This window comes from Zonotrichia albicollis, chromosome 2 (genome assembly GCF_047830755.1).
Source record: "Zonotrichia albicollis isolate bZonAlb1 chromosome 2, bZonAlb1.hap1, whole genome shotgun sequence".
In the NCBI taxonomy this organism is placed as follows: Eukaryota; Metazoa; Chordata; class Aves; order Passeriformes; family Passerellidae; genus Zonotrichia; species Zonotrichia albicollis.
Window position 1 is genome coordinate 69,731,397 of NC_133820.1, and position 21,160 is coordinate 69,752,556.

The 21,160-nt window shown below is 37.6% G+C and overlaps 1 protein-coding gene across 7 annotated transcripts in view; it reads right to left on the minus strand.

Moving 5' to 3' along the window:
• Positions 1-8,408: 8,408 nt before the first annotated feature.
• The window catches only part of DGKH (diacylglycerol kinase eta), a 159,692-nt gene continuing 146,940 nt past the window's right edge, over positions 8,409-21,160 (minus strand). For all 7 annotated transcript variants that reach the window (XM_026793657.2, XM_005487304.4, XM_074535466.1 and 4 more), the window contains one exon: positions 8,409-19,252. In XM_026793657.2, the coding sequence (XP_026649458.2) occupies positions 19,200-19,252 (53 nt within the window). In that variant the 3' untranslated portion in view covers positions 8,409-19,199. The remainder of the gene's footprint in view (positions 19,253-21,160) is intronic.

Consider the following 21,160-nt stretch of genomic DNA (forward strand, 5'->3'; position numbering starts at 1 on the left):
CAACATTTTGGACACGTGCCATTGAAGTATTAGTTATTCTTCTAATAAAGGAAGTTAATTTTTAACTTCGTTGAAAGGAAAGTATCTTCTTTGTGGTCACTTATGCTTTAAAGCTGTGGATGTATATATATATATATATAAAAGCATAATATAAATATCTATTTTAGTGTATAAAGTCAAAATCTTTTTCATTAGTCAAAAGCGGACTAATCCAGTGCCTCTGCTCAGTAGCAAGAAACTGCATTAGGAATATTTGAAAACACAATAAAAGTGTTTTAAAATCAAATTGTTTGATCTTCAACAATTGTCATCATTTACAGCTGATAAGACATTGTTCTGCTTATAAATTAATGGAAAACAAGAATTAATATTTGCTTTCAGATAAATGCCTGGGTCATGCATTACATAATAAAACAGATGTACTATAGATAAATCAGAATTTGATCCTGAAAGCTGGGTTGTAATAGTATTATTTTTTTTTCCTTGTCTGCCAAAAAGTTTCCAGAATTACCAGTAGCTTTAAATTTCATCAGCTTTGAATACATGGAAGTGTTGAGACTTGTCCTGCAAGCTGGTTATCTTGAGAGATTGCAGTCAAAAGGTTTATTGAAAAATTTCCTGCAACTAAAAGTTACACAAGGATTGATCAACTGTGATTTTCAGTTCCCAAGGGGCAATGAGTATGGGATACAGAAAAGAAGTTAGTGGGTGAAGCACTGAAAATATTTATATCTCTTTATGCTAAAAGGTCTATGATAGTCATAAATGTTGAACCACCCAATTCTGTATGAGTATAATAAAGCCACTGAAGGGTAAGTTACAATAACATGATGATGGATTCTTTAGTAATATACCCTTTGAAACACATTATACCAAAGGAGAAAAGTGGAAATGGATTTCCATTCCCCTACATGCCCAGCTTTGCCATTTTTGTACCAGAAAATGAAGTTACGTTGATCTGATTTGCTTATTCACTGGCAAAATGTGTTCATTTTTCAGGCCATCAAAAGGAGTTTTTTGTGGCTGGGAGCTGATGGGTATGAAGGATCTGTGTGGGGAAGAACTCCAGGGTTTCAGAAGAATCGTGGAGGACTTTGCCTGTGGCTCCTGCTAGGAAGCAATCCAATGTTTTGTTTTCCCATCTAGCTTCCCTCAGGCTCTGGCAAGACAGGTTTGCTCGAGGGCAGCCTTTCTCCTCCTGTCTCCTTCATGATCCAGGGAGGAGGAGCCTTTTGCAGCTTTGCAGCTTTAGGGCTCATTTTTCCCTATCACAAAAATAGAAGTTTGGGGTTTTTTATGAGGGACGGTTTTAGAACACACAAGGCCTCTCCTGATAGCTGGTATATGAAATGAGAAATGTGCTAGGATCCAGAGTACAAATTATAGCTTCCTGCCTTTTGGCTTGTTTTTAATTCAAGGCTGGTTTTTTTTGGTCCCCTTCTGTCTCAGGTGTGCCAGGGGAGGATAATTTTTTTTAATGTAAATTCATTTGGTGAGATTGCAGAAACCTGATAGATATTGATGATTGATTATCAGGCTGGATTTCCAAGTAAACTTAATTACAGCTTTATAGGTGATGAGTTTTAAGATATTTGAAAATTTGAAATTAGTATTTATAATTAATATTAATAATAAATTGCAACAGCATAGCTGTATGGTGTATTTGAGTGTTTTATATGAAAAATACACATGATGCTAGAGAAAACACATTATATTCATGAAAATAAAGTGTTCTGCCAAGGCTTTTTAGTGTGAGTGCTCTCCAGTTCTTTTCAGGAAAGATAATGATGAACACACTGCAGGTGAAGGTTTGTCAGGATGATACAGAGCTAATGTTAAATGATCCTAAGTCAAAAGTGAAGCTCTGCCAACAGGACAAACCACTGAGGAGCAAGACTGCAGCTTTCTTTTGTTTTGAAAGAAGTTTGTTTAGAACTCTTCTTCTATTAAACTTCCTAGCTCTATAGAACTGTCAGGATTTCCATCCCAGATCCAGCAGTCCAGCCTGTATTCTTGGCTGTAGTTAACAAAACATGTATGAAGGTGCCCACTATCCAATGCAGACCAAAAGTAGAAAACATTTATTTATAACTTCTGTCATTTAATAATTTTCTCAAGCTTTACAGTCTAAGACATAGCTTTCCCAGAAATGTTCTTGTTAGTGATAAAGATTGATCCTCCAGCTAGTGTTACATTTCCTTTTTTCTTCATTTTTAATAAAAATAAGAGCTCTTTAAAAACAGATTAGAATGAAAAATTACTGATTTTTCATTTTAATTAAAAGGCTAAACCCCTACAATAAAAGGAGAATATTGCCAAATACATTGGCAGCCATGCAGGACTGAATTTAGCTGTGCTATACAATATCCAGGGCTGTGTAGCTCAGTATTTACACTTCCTACACATGCACAAAACTCCCCAAACTCACCTATCACAGAGAGATTTATCCAGTTTATCCAAAGCAAAATCCAGACAGGATTTACCTTCACCAGAATTGAGACATTCTATAAGAAGTGCCACAGGAAGGACCATTAATAACAGCAGGTGTCTGGGTCTTCTCCTTGTCTCACTGGGAGGAGGAAAGGAAGCTCCAGCAAAACGCTGGGATAAAGTATCTTCCTGGGACACTGGCTACATGTCTATCATACAGCTACAGAATTAGTAACACCATTCCAGGCTGTGCCTTCCTGCTTTTTTGGAGATGTCACATTCCAGTATGGCTAACACTGGCTCATCATTTTTAATAGTCCATATAAAGGACCGGGGCACATTGTTTTCCTCTTACAGTGCCCTGGTGTCACTCTGGAGGATGAGAAGCTGTCAGTGTTTCTGCCTTAATTCTCTTTTCCTCTGGTCAACCTGAGGATGCAGATTCTGCCAGCTTGCTGATGGTGGTGAAATATTGTTCTCTCTTTCTCTTTTGTCTTTCCTCTGTTCTCCCAGTTCTGCCTCCTCACTGGGCCACTCCTGGTGCTAGATCCTTCTACCCTTGGCTTACTCCATTAACCCAGCTGATCCCAACCACACTGTCACGTTCCTCGATGCTTCTTGGCCATATTAGGGCATTAATGCTGGTTGGCAGAGGGGTCTGACAAAACCCAGTGCTGGAGCAAAGCAGGCAGCAGAGAGCCAGACAGGAAGCAGGCCTGTGAAATCAAGAGCCCAAAGTTTCTGTTGTTTTAAGTTGCATGGTGGCACAGTGTGTTTGGAAAAGCAGGTGAGCAGCTCCATGGTTTGAGGGGAGTGCAAATGAGGGAGGGAGCAGAGCAACGTGCTGGCAGTGGGCATCTCTCTGTGCTGAACCTCTGCAAGCACTAGGTGGCCTGCTTTTAAAGGAAATGGGCAATCCCATCCCTTTCTGTGTGAAAGAGAGGATGAAAAGAACAATTGGCACAAGTTGTGCATCTATTTTGTACATCGTGCTAGTCGTGCTAGAACTTCATCACCTCTGTAAAACACAAATCCTGGGCTGGAAGGGACACCATCAGTGCTGGTGTTGGGTACCCTCAAGGACACTGAGGCCAGAGGAGAATGCAAGAGGTGCAGCTGGCCTGCAAAGTGTGGAATTCAGACACAGAAACTGCATTTTGGCTGTGGTATTTAATGTCTTCTGGAAAAGTCCTTCAAACAGTTGTAATTTGTGTATCTCTCAAAGAATGACTTCTGTTCTGGGCCAGTAAAAAGAGTCAGTGCAAAAGGAAAACTTTGCTTTACCACAGGCCTTGAACCACTAAATAAACAAAAAGAAAAAATCAGTTAATATTGAAAGCAAACAAAGCTTTGGTGAAATAGTAAGTGATTTAACAAATTTCAACAGCATCATTACACATATCATGTGCTCACTGATACCTTTACACATCAGAGTCACTCATTGCCAAAAACTAAGATGCAACAGAATTTTAACATGGCATGCACCCTAAAAGCCTCATTTATCTCTGTTTAAGTTGGGAGGTGGGAAACTGATGGCAGCAACAAGTGAGCCTGGAAGCTAGGATGGGAGCATTAATGGATGGATAAAATGTCATGTAACATCTTTTCAGCACTGTGATTCCTCCAGACAAGCCCCCTCTACCAATCCAAAGGCAACCTGATGGTCAGATTCCCACAAATAACAAAGCAAGTAGGTCTACAGAGGATAGTAGTCCTCTCTAAATTAAGAAAAAGTATTATTTCTTTCCACTCCCCCAGGGATTAGCCTGGATATCAGAAGCATTTAAACTGGGTATTAGCTAAGCAGATGTAAAAGAACCACGAGGGTTTATGATTCAAGTTTTTCCCCATTTAATCCAGCAAGGGAAAAAGTCTTTAATAAAAGCCCAGATTGCCCAGCCAGCTAAGAAAACCAAGGACATTGAATCTTATTTTCAAAATATATGTGTTTTGAGAGGTGATTTATATAGAAAAAATAAGCCATGATATATTTTTGATCCTGCTAGTAAATGATACAATAATTTATCTTCAGTTTAAAAACTAGTGCTTCCATCAAACCTTAATTGAGCTTAATCAGCCATTAACAGTAGTTTTTATTGACTGAGAAATAAATGGTGATTGATTGGCCTGACATAATTAATTGTTATTGTAGTTTTCAACAATTTAAGCTCATTTGCCCAGGCTACTCTTTCCACAATGTTTGAAAGATTTAATTAATACTGCTGTCAATAATTTAAATAGGCTTAAGATTCTGGGAATTACAGAGTGATAATTTTTATGGCCAAGTGGTCACAGAGAGATATATTGAAGTTTTAATTCGGATAACATTTGATTTGAAAAGCAGTATATACCTTCCTAAGACAACTCTGTGAAGGTTTCACACTACAGCTGTCAAATTTATGCTGTTCAATAGGTTTCAATGGAGCAGAGCTGGCACAGGTATTGTCCCCTCCATCTCTCCCTGTGTAGCTGCCCAGTTCCTTTATAAATTCTTTAAGGAACATACTTGATTTTTATTCATATATAAACTCATTCAATTATTTTCTTTTGATGAGGTAAGATAATAAATGAAAGATGTGAATTCAACTGGCATCTGGAAAAATATTTTACAAGGCAGTCAATGCTGTTTGATGCTCTCCCTTCTCTTGATCCAGAGCATCACCCCTGTCCCTACATTTCCTCGGGTTTACGGTCTCTGGAGTACAGATGATGTTCAAAACACAATGGCGTGGAAGGTGAAGGCCCAAAAGAGAGGAAGTGAGAGATGGAATGCCAGAGCAGAATTATGTGAGGCTCATCTTCGTAGAAAGTCAGTGCTTGAAAAAGAAAACTCACTTTATAACTTCCTGTTCTCTTCAAGTGCATGGGTTTTAATTTCAGGCCCACACACTGCAGGTAAGGCGCTCTGCTCTAAACTGTTACTCTGTCTTGGATGAGGAGTTGGCCCCACCTGCTCCTCTCACAGTTTACAGAAGCTGGTGAAGGAGAAAGAATATGAAAACCTTACTATCAAGCTTTTAGTGCAGGTACTCTGAAGTGACCCCTGAACCTACCTTAAAAAAGCAGCTTCCCCTCACTCCAAAAAAAACATGTTTTGGGAACAGCTCCATGGCATCTTCAACTTCTTGAAATTTTATTCTTTTTATTCCCCTGAAAATAGCCCCCTAAGATTTCTGATTGACTGTATTAGTGCTTTGAAGCAGGTTAGCTGGAAAACAAGTCATCAGGCATAAGTCAGAAAAACAAACTCTTACACCACTTGCAGGCTCCTGTGCAACTTGACCTTCAGAGTACTGATGGCTTCAACAATGGGCTGGAAACGCTGTGCCCAGGAAGTCTGAGCAAAGCTGTGCTCCCTCAGAGGGAGGGAAAACACACCAGGCTGAATTGTGACACCATTAGCAGATGATGATTATTATTGTTACAAGGGCCATGTGTTAGGGATTCAGGGGTATTACATGTCTGATTCTAATTAATGAACTGCTCTACTCAGAGGGTAGCCTGACTGCCAGGAGAACATGTATCTGCTGTTACATTAATGTCACTAGGCAGCAGATGGATGATTTTTTTTTTTTTTTAAGTGAAATTGAATAAAGGAAATTGAACTTGGCAAAGCGTAATTGGGAAATGACGGTAGGTACCTGAGAAGGGCTGAAGCCTTTGAGCCACGGGAGATGCAAATAGCAGCAAAAGGGCAGAGGGGAGGAATGAGTTCAGAGTGGCAAGTGCTGGCACAGCTGTGCACTGCTGTCAGGGAAAGGAAATGGAAACTAAAGCTGGAGAATGAATCCTGTTGCCTCAGTGAGGCATCTGCCACATCCCAGGATGTCCCATTTCATCCCCATGACATCTCTCCTCTCTCCCTCTATAAAAAGAAAGATGCACTTCCGTGTAGATCCCCTCCGTTCTCATCTGAAGGAGGAGGGCATGGCCAGATGCTGCTTTCACTCATCTGCAAGCATTTGGCCAGGACAGAAGCCGTTGCACCTGCCTTGTGTTTTGTCATGCTTTCAAGATAGATTCAATCATGACATCTCCTTACCATTGGATGGCTGGGGATGATTGAGGTTGTGACAATATTTTATTTTGAAAAAGTGTAATTATAAATATGATCAGAATGGCATTAGTGTAATTAGGAAAAAGTCTGCAATAACTCCAAAGGAAATGGGGCAAACAACTAGTTAAATACAGGGCCAATTCAGGCTAATGCCATACTCCTCTATCTGCCTCCAGAATGGGCAGATTTTAATCTCAACACAAACTTTAGTGGCCTGAATGGCACAATTAAAAAAAATATTTCTCACTTTTTACCATGCTCATTGTTCCAATATTTTAATATTAACATGAAATGTTAATACTGCACCAGTTTCATTTTTGCCCTTGTAGTTTATCATGACATCCCCACTAAACCTCTTAAAATTATTTGCTACTATAGTTTGTTTTCAACAAGACATCCATGCAGCCCTTTTTGATAAAATAACTCTGGGCAATAACTCTGTAAGATTTGCTTCAGCACTTCCAATTTCAATGCTTGCCTGTCTACAAGCTTATTTTTTTCCAGATTTTCATTAATTTAGTGATAGGAATTAAAAGTTAACACAGTTTCAGACTTCATCATCAGCTATTTGGTGCCACTGAGATGAACGGATCGATTATATGCCACAAGTATTAACTTGTATGAACAGTTCATTCATTTACCAAACTTTTCTCAAAATTATTTAAAACTTCTCAGTGCATCTTCTAGGTTAAGGGTTACAATCCAACTACTTTTTTGACATTTTTTTACTTCTTATTCACAGAAAACTGATTTATGATCGAGATGAACTGTGGGAAGCCTACCTTACTGTGCAGTCTAACTTCTAGAAGAAATTCTGGAGAGTTCCCAATGTCCAAACACCATCACACCCCATCTCCTCATGTACTGCAGAGTGCCATCCCTAGTGGTGCCACCTGCTTTACCCCATGAGTTATTTCTCCTACTACAGTCTCTCCTTTATACCACAGCTTTGATTATAGAAACCAGCCTTTTCAGTTTGGTTAAAAAATTTGAATTCTCCCAAAACACACCTGAAATTAAAGTACAGCTTCAATCCTAAGAGAACTGTATGCACCTGGAATTCATGGTGCATTGAACCCCCAGTACTGACCTGTAAGCCTTTCTGGGTTATCCACAAAATTGCCTCTCCAATGTATGATCATTCAGGACAATGGGATCCCAACCACAAGACAACTTCATAGATCACAAGATTACAGCCTTCATGAACTGACTTAGCTTCCTACACACTGTAACTTCCCTTCTGTCTATGCCACTGACTGTGGTTACTGTCACATCACGTCGTGTGCTAGGTCCCAGCCTAGCAGCCCACTGACCTGCCCCACGGCAGAATGGCCCTCTGGAGGCACCCCCCGTGTTTGTCAGGGCTGCTGCCAGCAAGGACAGCCCTTACTGCTGAGGAAAACGTGTTTGCTTCACTGCCACTTACCCTGGAAAAACGTGTGCTGCTGAATGTTCTGTTTTAATGGCTGCTGTTACCATGGATGCAAGTGCAAATCTGTTTTTACACTTAATACGCTGTGTGGCAGCAAGATCCAGAGGAAGATCCCTGCAAATGTCAACATCTACATGCACAGTGACCTACTTACATCTGGGTTGGCACGTAGCTGTGTAGAGCATGGATAAAAGCTGTATTCAAAGCCCCTAATTTAAAACAATTTTCAGGCAGTCCCTGGCAGACTGAGTAGAAATGACACTCGGTATTCATTCATCCAAATTTTATGTAGTTTTGAGTTTTCTTTTAAATTCCAAAGTCTTAGATTGTGCCAAGGAGTTGCCATTGCATTGATTTCAATGGGGAATTCTGGTTTAGATTTGATGACATTGGTAGCAGCCCACATTTTGAGTGGATAACATCTAAAATTCAGTGCCATGATGTTCAAACATTTCCAGTGATTTCTAGACACAAAATAAATTCAAGGACTTATATACATTGAATGCATTCTGTTTATTTGAGAAGGAAGATCTCAGATGAGTGCCTGTTATGGAAGGCATCTCTTATCATGTACAATAAAATCAACCATTGCTTCCAGCAGAATACAAAAATACACATCTCAGTGACTTCCATACAATAATAAATATGTAATCATGCATCCAACAATAAAAAGGCACAGAAAACTGGTCACTTAGTAGTCATAAAAATTACTAACTATATTAACAAAGCCACCCAAATTATCTGTACAAGGAAATGTAACAATATATTCCAAAGGTGAAAACACATAAAACATCTTTAAAATAGTATATGCAATAAATACCTCAATTGTTTTTATATATTAAAAATAAAACTGTGCCATTGTAAACAGTATGTAAACAAACAAAATTCACTGTTCCTTACCATTATTACAAGTAAATAAAGCCAAAAGTTACACCCCTGCTCTGTTAGATATACTTCATTGGCAAGTTTTGTCAGGCAGTTTGAAGTTTTACTCTTTTCTGCAGCAAACAGAGCCTGCTATGTGTGTAATTCTAAGTATTAGAGCAATTGCTAAGCTTTAAAACTGACTGCCCAGGACATGGTAGGTCATCAAAGAGAACTGGAACTAGGAAAAGCAATTCTTGCAGCGTTATGGACAGAAGTAATTTATTTTTACTACATGTAATAGTGTGGGTGAAACTCAGCAGTTTACATAACACTGCTCTCCTGCAGGACTCGAGGGGCTGTACAGAGATGTTGAGCATCCCTATTCCCTTGGGTGGAGAAAGTGAGGCACTCAAAGGTTACCTACGCTGCCCCCAGTCTTACACCAGCTCCACTGGCAGGAACCCAAAGGCAGAATCCAGACCTTCAGCCACTTCCTCCTCATTTCCTCAGCTATCACACGGCCTTGCAGACAAACAAGGGTGTGTCCCGAACTCCAGCCCTGATTAGAATTGCAGAAAGCCAACCAACACGCAAAAGGAAAGGTGTCTGCTCGCTTGGGCCCCCGCTGACAACCACGGCGCCTTGCCACCAAGGGAGGCAGGAGCACCACAGGAGCTTTTCCCCCACCAATCTGTGATCAGAGCCACATTAGCAGACTAACGAGCCCAGACAGAGCCTTGTGTATCCTTCACAAGCCTACTGATTGCCTCAAATGTCTATTCTTTTGAGGTCCATTTCTACAGCCAACAAGCTCCTAGAAAGTTCAACCAAGGTGCAAACTTCCTGCCTTATCAGCAAGGGGAAGGACAGAAATCTGAATATGATCCTTTCTTAAATGAAATTATATAAAAAGACTCCTGGAAGTGGTGAGCATTTACACAGATGTCTTCAGAAAGAGCCCTGTGAAGGAAGGTGTGTGCTATGTTATTTCCTCAGCTTTTGATAACCTTGACAAAACTACCTCATTTTACAAGTCTGACTATCCCTGGGATGACTATCTATGATAAATATAAACTTACCTGTTCCCAACATATGTATTTCAAAGTGCATGACAGCTCTTATTTGAAAATGGTATTTTACCCTTAGATGAAGAAATTAGGATGCATCTACTTAGCTGTTTCACAGCCATATGGTTTTTTTACAGGAAGAATACACTTTGAGCATACGTAATTAAAAGATACCCTGGAAAGGGATTTAGGAAGCGCTGCATTATGGTATATTTCCTCCTTGTGCTATTAAAGTACTGTTCCTTCTGCCTCTAGACAAGTGATTTCTCTAATGTCAAGCAGTTGTCTGACTTGCCTTACCACTTAACATTTTCATAATTTTTAATTGATCCACAGAATATAAAAAGTCATTCAACACACTGGCTCTGAAGATACTTCCAAGTCTCGACGAGAAGCTTAAAGCCAAATACTTACTATGTAACATTTTTCCCCCAATAAAGTACTTTTGGATAAGGTACTTCAAGTGTCTCATACCAGATCTGCAGAGACAGGTGAGCTGCATGAGATCAGTAGGTACAGAAAACAGACAGGACTACTTTTTATTTATCAGTTAATACTTCTTCACATTCACCTGCCACATTGCATTCCCTCTTTGTGAGAGAGGCATGAAAGGAGATCTCTTTTTAGATGATTCTGTATTAAATCTTACAAAAGTTATTTTAGAAGGTATTTTCTTAGACATATTCAAGGACCAGATCAATGAAAAATTCTGAAAAAGTCTCTGAGGCATATACTCCCACCTGTGCTGTAGTTTGCAGGTTCTGTAGAAAAATCCAAATAGAAACTGCAGATTTCACATTGGGAAAAAAATAAATACATTTCACTCATTAAAAATATTATCACAGTAGGAAAATAGCCAGTAAACAATAGATTCAGAGGGGTTTAATCTTGGCCCCAGTGAGATCAATGGGAGTTTTGCCAAGGATTTCAAAAAAGCCAAAATTTCACCCAGAATCATGTACAATTCTTCAGCTGACAACAATCATAAACATCCTGCCACCCCATTGTATAAGTTAAATATTAATAAGCATCTGTAAACATCCTGCAATTTATATGATATAAAAAATACTATAATAAAAACAATGCAGCATCTCAAGCACTGTATAGTTTTAAGTTTTTTTGGCTCTACACATAAGTCGGCATTGTTATATTGGGCAAATCCAGGGTATGTATATACATCTCTATGTACAGGTGTGCTCTCACATAAACACTATGAACTAGGTACTACATATCTACACACATCCACACAAATACTGGCAAGAGAATGACATTCATAGGCATGGCATATAAAAGCCTACCCATGATCAATTTGAGGATCACCTTTATGTGAGGAGCATTTTCTCTCCAAAAAAATAATCTGTAGGCTTACATGTAAATGCTGTAAGTGAAATACAAGAATAATCTCCAAGGAGCCTGAAATACTGTTTAAAGCACAGCATATGCCTAACTCCCAAAAGATTTATATGACTGCAAAGATGATGGATTTTCTTGTGAAATGAAGAGGAAGAAGGGGAAACAAAGGGCAGAAACTACTGAGTACACATCAGATTTTACCTAAACCCATGCAAACCATGTTAGAGGTTTTCATTTTCAACTGAATATAGGTTTGGATTGAGTGGAAATCACGTGTTTCAGCTTTTTACTGCAAACTGCCATTTAGACAAAAATATCTGAGTTATGCAGAGAACAAGACAGTGTCCCATCTCTGCAATGCTTCCATGTGTAGTTCATGCATCCACTCTTGCATGTAAGTGGATGTTACTACAGAATTAATGAACAGATGTACTTGACTGGAATACCAGTGTAAGTCACAAGTCTGGCTAATGACAGAAACCACCCATGCTGGGCTGGGATCCTCTCAGAACCTTTGAAATACCTTTAGATGAAATTTACCTTTCTTAAATCCCAGAATACACCTTAAAAATACAAAAATGCAATTCCATAGTGCTCAATATTTGAAGATACCTGCTCTAGACAGACAGATGTGACAGTGAGAAGTTCTGTTAGGTTTGCTATCACCATGAATTAAGACAAGAAGCTGCTAATATTATATGACATTAAATTATTTGTCTGTGATGACAGAACAAAGAAGAGCTAGAGGGAAGATGCAGAGATCAGGCTCCCTTCACTTTCCAGGAGCATCTCAACAGCTTGTACTCCTTATGTACAAATCCCATCTATTGCATGTCTCATCTGCCACTGTGAATATCACCTTGCCCTTTGATGATCCCATTGACACAAGCATATTAAATTCCTAAGGTAACTGGCAGCTCTAGGGAGGTGCCTAAAACAGTTTCAGCTCTTTTAGGATTCAAAGGATATGATGTAAAAAAGTGGCTAATGAAACTAATTATTTCAGGATAGAGTCACAAGCTGTGCTCCTTGAGTGGGAAAAATGGTAATTTTTGTTGAATATGATCAAACACATTTTTCAAGGTACCTGATTTAAAGAGATATAAAACCAAGACAGAAAGTACAGACACCACAAGTGACAGATGCCTATAGAAAATCCTCTGGAATGTGGCTAGGCACACAGAAATGCCTGTTTTGGCATGTATAGACATGGCATCTTGTGAGAGGACAGTGCTACTAGGAACCTTCACAGTGAGAATCTGCATGCCTGTGTGCTCCTTGTAAACCTTGCTAAACTATCCAACTAGAAAATCTTGTATCCTTGAAATTCTCATTAAAAGCCTCCAGGCCCTACTGTTCAGCACACGTGCTCTCTCCATCCCTGAAAAGCAAGACCAAGCAGCTCTGAATGGCTTTCCTCAATCTCCCCATTCACAAAATAATTGACCATGACTGCAAAGAGAATTAGTCCCAAACAGAGCTTACTTCAACTAACACCAGAAGAAAAACAGTGGTGTCTCTAACTCATTCCCTGTTAATGACACTCTCATCAGGTTATTAATTAAATTGGTTTTTATCCAATTAATGCTTTAGTTAAAAAAATGCTTAAAATGCTATTCCCTTTAAAAAGTCATAGAAGGGATTTGGGGCACTCTGGAGATTTTTTTTGGCTGTATACACAGTTTCCATAATGAAAACAAACCATCCAATTTTACTTTTAGTTCATTTCTTCCTGTTCCCACTTCCAGTTCACACGCTCTTGTCTACTGGGATCACCACAGCTCCCTAAAATAGTTGCTTCCAATGAATTTGGAAAAATATAGTTGCAAATGACTTAAAATTTTATACCACACTGCATTTATATTCAGTAGCTTCTTCCTAACACTAGTCTTTGAATAATACTACAAACTATATTTTTCCAAAGTATTTGTTCACAGACTAAAACATTCACTGGCCATTTGGATATTGTCCTACTAATAGCTACCATAATGTTCAGTATCTTCAATGTCTTACACAGCTGGTAGAGTTAGCCAAAAAAGTTCTCTTTCCAAGGGCACTCTGGTAGGTCATGTTAACTGTTAGACAGAGCTTCCAGCAGGGACTGTAAAAATACAACTTAAAAGATTTTAGTCCACCATGGCTATGCTAGGCTTTGGAGCCTGAAGCCTTGGTGTATCTTTCTCTGCTCAAGCACCCTATAGCTTTTTCCTGGCCTGCCTGTCCAGCTCTTCTGAACAGAAACCATGGAGAGACATGCAAGGGTCTCATCTTGCCAGAAGCTGGGAGCTCATCCAGGCACAGGAGCTGGGAAGCAACGTAGAAACATTAATAAAGGCATGACTGGTGTTTAACATAAATGAGGCACCAACTTCTTCTGCCCCACTAATACAAGCAATAGGTTATAGAAACTCAAAATCCCATCAGAGAGGTCATCAAGTTTTTGTCAACTGGGAAACAAGCCTTTAATTATTTAAAACAGATGTTTGTAATTCTATCATGTGCACATATGAATTTTCTGTTGAGTGTTCTGAAGGTGATAAGTCTTTAACCACTACAGCTAAATTGATTAAAATTTGCCCAGGAACACTCTTGGGTATGTACTCATCAGCATGCTGCTTCTTTGCAAAAGTGTTAACAACACTAATATTTTCTAAATTACATATAACAAAGGGATGATGTTTTAAGATTAATTCTATGCACTGAAAAAATCCACAAACCTTTCAAAAATTTTTTTCAGGTAAAGTATTGAGGGTGATCATTATTAAGCCTAAAGAAGTTGCTATGAATTTTGGTATTAGCTCCAACTGGCTACAGAAATAGTCCTCTCAGGGTCTCCAGATGGCTTCCAAATGGATTATAATTTCTGAGAAACACACTGGTCTTCTGTATGGCAGAAACAATCATTTCAAGTATGTAAGCTAACACTTTACAGAGCTATGAAATGCAAGTTCTACTAATGCAACAGTAGTAGAAAACAACTAGAAAATTTTTTTTTCTTTTTGTATAAAAGATCCATTCCACATTATACTCTAGATATAAATACAGAAATTTATACAACCAGTAAAGAATTTATATTGATAATTACCAAATGATGCTTTATCATTTCTGCTGATGCTACTATTCATCTCTGAAGAGAAAGCAGAGATATTTTAAGTCCTGACCAAAGCTTAAATCCTGTCCAAACTCCTCAGCTTCCTCAAGTCATCAAAAACTTGTTCTTTAAGACAGCAATACAGTCATGTACAGTTCTTGCAAACATTAAATCCTCGCAGTTAGAATAAGCAGCATCAAATCTTGATGATATGAAAATCATACCACAAAACATACAATCCATGAAAACAGAATAAAAAATACAGGACAGCCTGTGTTATAAATGTATACAGGATGCTGCAGTTGAGAGGTACTTAAGTTATTGGGGTGAAAAAATAAATTTAAAATTACTTCTTTAATTTTATTTTCTGTGGCTCTCACTCATACAAGTGACAAGATGATTTTCTGGTTGTAAGCTAAACAAATTGCTCCAGCTCAGTTATCCTCAATGAGATACATTCCTTGTGACTTTACCTTTCACAAATACTTTTTGCACTGATAATTATTAATTACCAGAACTGTTGAACTTATAGCCAAGAACTTAATATTTAGGGGGACACAGAGAACACTGCAGAAATAGCTGCAAGCACTACCAATGCAATCATTAGCAGGAAGCATCAAGAAAAATGGAATCACCATAGGGGGTTTTGTCTTGCAAATATATTATTACAACTGTTTTTAAAGTAGGACTATGGAACATCCTCTCATATTTGCTTTATATATTATTTTTCCATTACATGTGAAAAAGGTCTCCTGCCAGTGTTCCTGAAATGAAACCACATGCATTGAAAAACACTGAGAATTTTACCCTTGAAGTAATATTCATTATCAAGGCTTCATGAAATTTTCATTAATAGCATGAGCAAGTTCAATTAAAAAGTAAAATTGGCAGGTTATCTATTTCTCTACAAAAAGCATGGGAAAATATAAAATGGACATTTATGAAAAAAAAATCAACACCTCTCCTTTGAATTACAGCAATGCAGCATTGCAGTATTAATTATTTTGGGCAGGGATAGAGAGATAATGATTTCTATTTATTATTTACAGGACCAAGCATGTTAATTCCAGTCCCAAAACAAGAAATACTGGAATGAAATAGTCTGGGAGGGTTTTTGATCATATGCTTTACACTTTACTGTTCTTCCAAGTTCAAAGCATTTTTCTTTGAAAGAAAGAGACACTCAGGAGAAAAGAATAGTGTTTAAGGGGAGAGACATAAAAATGTACCAAAGAAAATTTTCCCTTGCCATCTTATAAAAAAAATTGATTTTTGAGTCTTCTTTTCTTTGAATTATTGCAAAACATCCCCAACACCTAAAACTATGAGCTGGCTTGATTTCATTCCATTTCTAAAAAGAAGTCATGAGGCTTTATAAAGGCAAAACTTGCATGATCTAAATCAGAGGTTGCTACAGCAATCAAATACAGTGCACTGAGAAAATCCTACTTGAAAATGACAAAACAGCAACTTATATTTAGAAACCTGCTGCAATTTCAAAATGTGCAGCTCTTGTGTTCCTCTCTCTGAGGTGTAGAGCTTTTCAACTATATGAATACCAGCCACTACAAAAAAATGCAGATTACTCTGCTCTCCCTTCAGGCTTTAATGGACACTGACCACAGAAATCGTATGTATTTGACTGGGGAGGCAAAAATTAATCCAGTAAACTTTGTATAGGGATTGTCTTGATAAACCTGGCATGTTGAATCAGGCTCCACAGGATCTTGTTTTCTAAAAAGCTAACTGCTTTTAGGGATGTGTTTACCTTGGTTTTGTTAAGATATTGGGATGTGTGCTTTGAAGCACTTTTTACAGCAGGATTAAATTAGGGAGAATACAGTACATTAAAAAAATGTATTTAGTTCTAGGAGCTGGGACTTTTACAGCACTAAGGAAAAAGCCTCAATATTTAGAATAACCATGAGAGAGTAACACTGTTCAGGTCTTCAAAAAAGCCACATCACTTAAACACAGCTACAATCCACAACCTCCAGAGAGAACCCCTGTAAAAATATTTTGAGCCTCCTTGTCAGATGCATTTGCACTTCATAGCCAACACTAGTCTAAGGCATAGAGTTGCATAAAATTTGCTCTCCTGGGCGTCTAATAAATACAGCATTAATGATACTTACAGTTTTGTTTTTTCCTATTCACATGTTTTAAAAAAACTGCTTAGGACAATCAAAGTTAAATTCTTTGGTGGTCATTTAGAAAAATAAACATTGATCAGTTGTCCTATACTGAGGTAATTTGAGGAGTGCCATAAGAAAGCTGTGTTACAAACAAAATTTTCCCATTTTCCCTGCCCAAAAGCAGCTCCCATTTTTTAATATACTCAGCATAGACCTCTACAGTGACTTGAAGAGATTTGGATCCATAGCTCATCTTAATGCATTACATACAGCAAGGCTGAGAGTTGCAAAGAGATTGTATCTTACAATCAGGAAAGCAAAGAAAGTTCTGCTATGTATTATGTCCTTGAATAGACCAGAAGATTACCTATGTTGTCTACTATAATGTCAATATGCTAAAATGCTGCCACACGTTAAAATACAGTGTAGCTTATGGAGAACCAAAGGGAAAAGGAAATAAAGCTTACAAAGACTTTGCAGATGTCACCTAAATGTCATTAAAGGGGTGAATGTCAAGTACATTAAAATAAAACCAAAACCAACAAACTTTCCATTGTTTGCCTAACTTTCCATTTTTTTCATATGCTTTTCAAACAACAGCCTGAAAGTCATATCATTTGGCAAATGCATTTTGGTTTATTTGGTATGCAAAACCTAATAGAAAATAGTGCTTTACTTTTGTTTGTTTACCAGAATAATCATTATGTCCACAGAACTCCCAGAGTGGTGCCTGTTGAACCTACAGCAGCAAGAAGACAAGGAACTACAATAAGATAAAAATTAGGCCTGTTTTGATTATTTTGATTTTTTTTTCTCCAATAAAACAACAAGTATAATAGATTTGACTTTGCAAGGGATGAGTCCCATCTACTTGCCATGGAACAACTCCGGTCATATGCATGAGAAATGGAGGGCAAAATCAGGATGCAGTACTTGACATTGTCCCCTCTATACAAGAAAATAAGTTTTGGTAAAAACCAAATGAAACCTAACTCTGGTGCTCATGAGGAAAACATACATAGATATTACGATACTCTGTAATGTTTAGGAAACATCAAAGCTACTTGATTAATGAAAGTCAAGTGTTCCTTGTGCTACAATGACACATTGCTAGAAACAGCAAGGAGAGAGCAATTCTGTGCCAGTTTTCTGGCAGGTGGTGCAAAGTCATCTCATCTCAAACAGGTAGGTAGGATTTTTTTGTAGATATCTAAAATTTATTTTCCGTCTAGATTAATAATTTTGTGAAAACTTAACCAGGAAGTTAAATAATGAACCTGTTTCATTTAAGTAAAGTGTAAATAACCTTACAAACTCTGGTCTAGAGCAATATCTAAACAAAGATGGTTTTAATTTTTTTAACCTGTTTACACTCATGGATTACTGTCTTGCATGTGATTCATCTTAGCATGCATAGCCTAAAACCTTATAGTCTGGGTTTTTTCATTTTTATAGTCTACTGATGGTGGAGTGCTGTCAAGAAACAAATTGATACCTTTGTAAAGAAATGCACACAGATGCATTTTTAAATTAATAGTTAATCAACAACAAGTAAAAGTTTACCCCACAAAAATCAAATCAGCTGCTACATTTTAAATATCTTCTTATGTATGATAAATAAAATTAAATTTTTCTTTAAGAAAATTTCATTAATATTTAAACCTGCTTTTGAACAATAGAATAAATAAAACCATTAGTGCCTACAAGTTCAAATATGCTACAGCTGTTTAAGATAACTGAATAACTACATTAAAATGCACCATTGAGAAGATTCTTTATAATTTTCCATGCAGGAAGCCAATTGATGTTTTTGTGAGGTACCGGTCTTTCAAAAATTCTCATAAGTTAGTTACCTGATAAACCTTCTGTACATGATATATTTAAAAATCTAACTGTACAGTGATTCAATCATATATAATCTGCTGAATATGGCACAAATGCGAAGTTTCCACACCCACACACCCTTTGCCATAGAACACATTTTAGGCATAACACAACACTGAAGAATAGAAAAGTGCCTGAAACTGGAGGAAAAAAAAAAAAAAAGACACTCAAGTAGCAATAAATTAAATCTCATTCAAACCAATAAAAAAGTTGTTCAAGTGTTTAAAGCATCAGATGTGTCATGCAACAGAACAACAGACAATTCAGGCAGGCACACCATGCATTATAGTCTGCATTCATGGTATCACGAGGTATCTCTCCCCTCTTCTGCATGGCCAGCGAGTGCTGGATACCTGCGGCACTGCCAGGCTCACGGGTCAAACCTTCCAGACTTCCTGCTCTCCTGCACGCGAGGGCTTACAGAGCTGCGCCTCGGAAGGAAAACCAGATGACCTCATGCTGTTCAGTGGCATCTTGCTGCAGCATAAAGAGAGGCATACTGAGCTGCATGTAAGCAAAGCAATCATTCCTTGATTATATTTTCCAGTCAGTGCAGTTCACCATCAACCGATCGATTTACCAAAGTGGGCTTATCCAAACTGGCCAATTTGCACACCAAGAAAACATCTTTGCAGAACATATCATATCACCTTTTCCTTTTTGTTTTGGCACAAATCCTTTTGTACTCTTGCTGCAAGTTCTTCACCACACAAGAATTCAGAGATGCTAGCCTGTACAAACACCAGTGCTTATTCTTCCATAAACTACAAGGACAGCCAAGTGCCTGCAACAGCTTTGCTTCTCCAGCAACTTTCTCTTCTCTCTTTAAGAAAAGCACCAGCATAATTACACTTCAGACAAAGGGGTGTTCTTGCTGAGCTCTTTAATTCCCTGGAGAATTCGCTTCATATGACCCACTTTCGTTATCCCCAGGTCCTACAGAAAATTTAAAAATAGAAAAAGAAAAAAAGAGAAGAAAAAAAAGAAGGAAGTTTACTTTAAAATGGGAAAAAGAAACCCCATTGATTATGACCTATCCATGCAACAGATGTCTAGAAATGTGCTCACTGCAATCAACAGTAACCAGGAAGTGTTAGCAAGAGTTGCTTTACAAAAAGACTGCTTAGAGCATACAATAAATCCCTCTCTGTCTGGCAGACAAACCATTACTTACCTGCCACAGCAACAACTCAGGGCACTTCAATATACATCAAAACCATCTTTGGCTTGACTTATAAATACAAACACCTTTCACAATTTCTGGCAAAATAAAGAGAACAATCTCCCCCTCCTCTCTAACACAGCAACCAAATGCTTGGTAGAATGTGATGGATTGAAACTTCTGTCCAGCAATGTCACTTGATCTGAGGCCCTATGATGTCTGCTTTAATCAGCAAACACACATATCCCCAGTTTCTCAAGGGAAAGTGGGTGTAATGGCTACAGGCATGTAGGACAACTTCCCTTTAGAGAGCAATAGAAAGAGTAAGCTTTTGTTTTTAATTCCAAAAAGATTACATCTCTTAGCATGGATGTTCCTAATTAGAGAGCTGGAAGAAAAATTCTCAGAAACATGATAGTCATATCCCAAAGGAAATGTAAAAAGCACAAATCTCCTTGTAGCCACTAAATCATTCACATCAGCTGAAATGCTTCTATTACTGGTTGCCAGACCCATCTCTGCACACAACAACAGACAAGAATTTTCTGTAGCAAACTTCTTCCAGTATTAGTAATAGCTTTAGCAGCATCCTTTTTCAATTTTGGCTGGTCCAATGATCAGAGAAACAGAATGGGATGCCCAGCTGTGCTAATGATCTCCCACCACTCTAATGAATTTTCAGCTCAGTCTGGTGGAAATTTCCTTCCCTTATCTGTAAAACTCAGCTATGAAAAAGTCTTTAAAAACCACGTTTTAGGGGTGTTGAGCAATCAGCACAGTCAAACACTAGTTATTTGTAGAATAAACCTTACATAAATAGATTATGGTTAAAAAACTAAAAAAAAAAAAATTAAAGTTTAGCCATTTTTCTGAAAGAGAAATAATTTCATTTTAAAAGAAAGATTTTTCCATTATAGAGACATTAAAAAGACGGGACTGTAATTAGGCATCTTGAAAAAATTTTTCTCATAAAGAGTGGAAAATGAAACCATATATATTATTCTGTATGTACTCTACACAAAGACTGTACCTACATTTCTACAGCCACAGAGACCTCAGAAAAATCTGTATTCTATATTACTTTAAAATGTTAGCATGCATCTAATTTTGGAAGAAAGGGGTGGTAAAATGGGCATGAATGAATTATTTTATTATAAAGGTAATACAGCCAAGATTAAACAGATGTTTAATTTTCAGAGAGTCAAGACTGAATTCTGGTTATGTTAGAGAGAAAAAATACTTGGCTGTTTCTTCAGTTGAAAACTATCAGTACTATAAATAGATATTCATCCTTTACAGGACTTTGGCACAAAGGTGTCAGCATTAAGGAGTTCAGTTTATTCATAAAAGTTCCCAAAGCAAGTGCTGTTCACAAACTAACTGTAAAAAACCTTATGATTTTCCATATCACATAAATTTATTTTATTTTCACTAATAGTCATCTTACTAATAAACAAATGTAGCACTAATTTTTAATTTAAGAATAGTTAATGTAGGTAGTAGTCAAATTCATCCTAAAATGACAGTAATATTTATAATTTTACATTTCTGTAATATTGTCCTTTTTATGTCAAACTTAATTCTGAAGTGAATCAAAAAAAGCCACACATGACTACTGAAACTAATGAAATAGCCGAGTTGCTATGTGGAAGAAACTCTACATAAGGGAAAATCCATAAGGA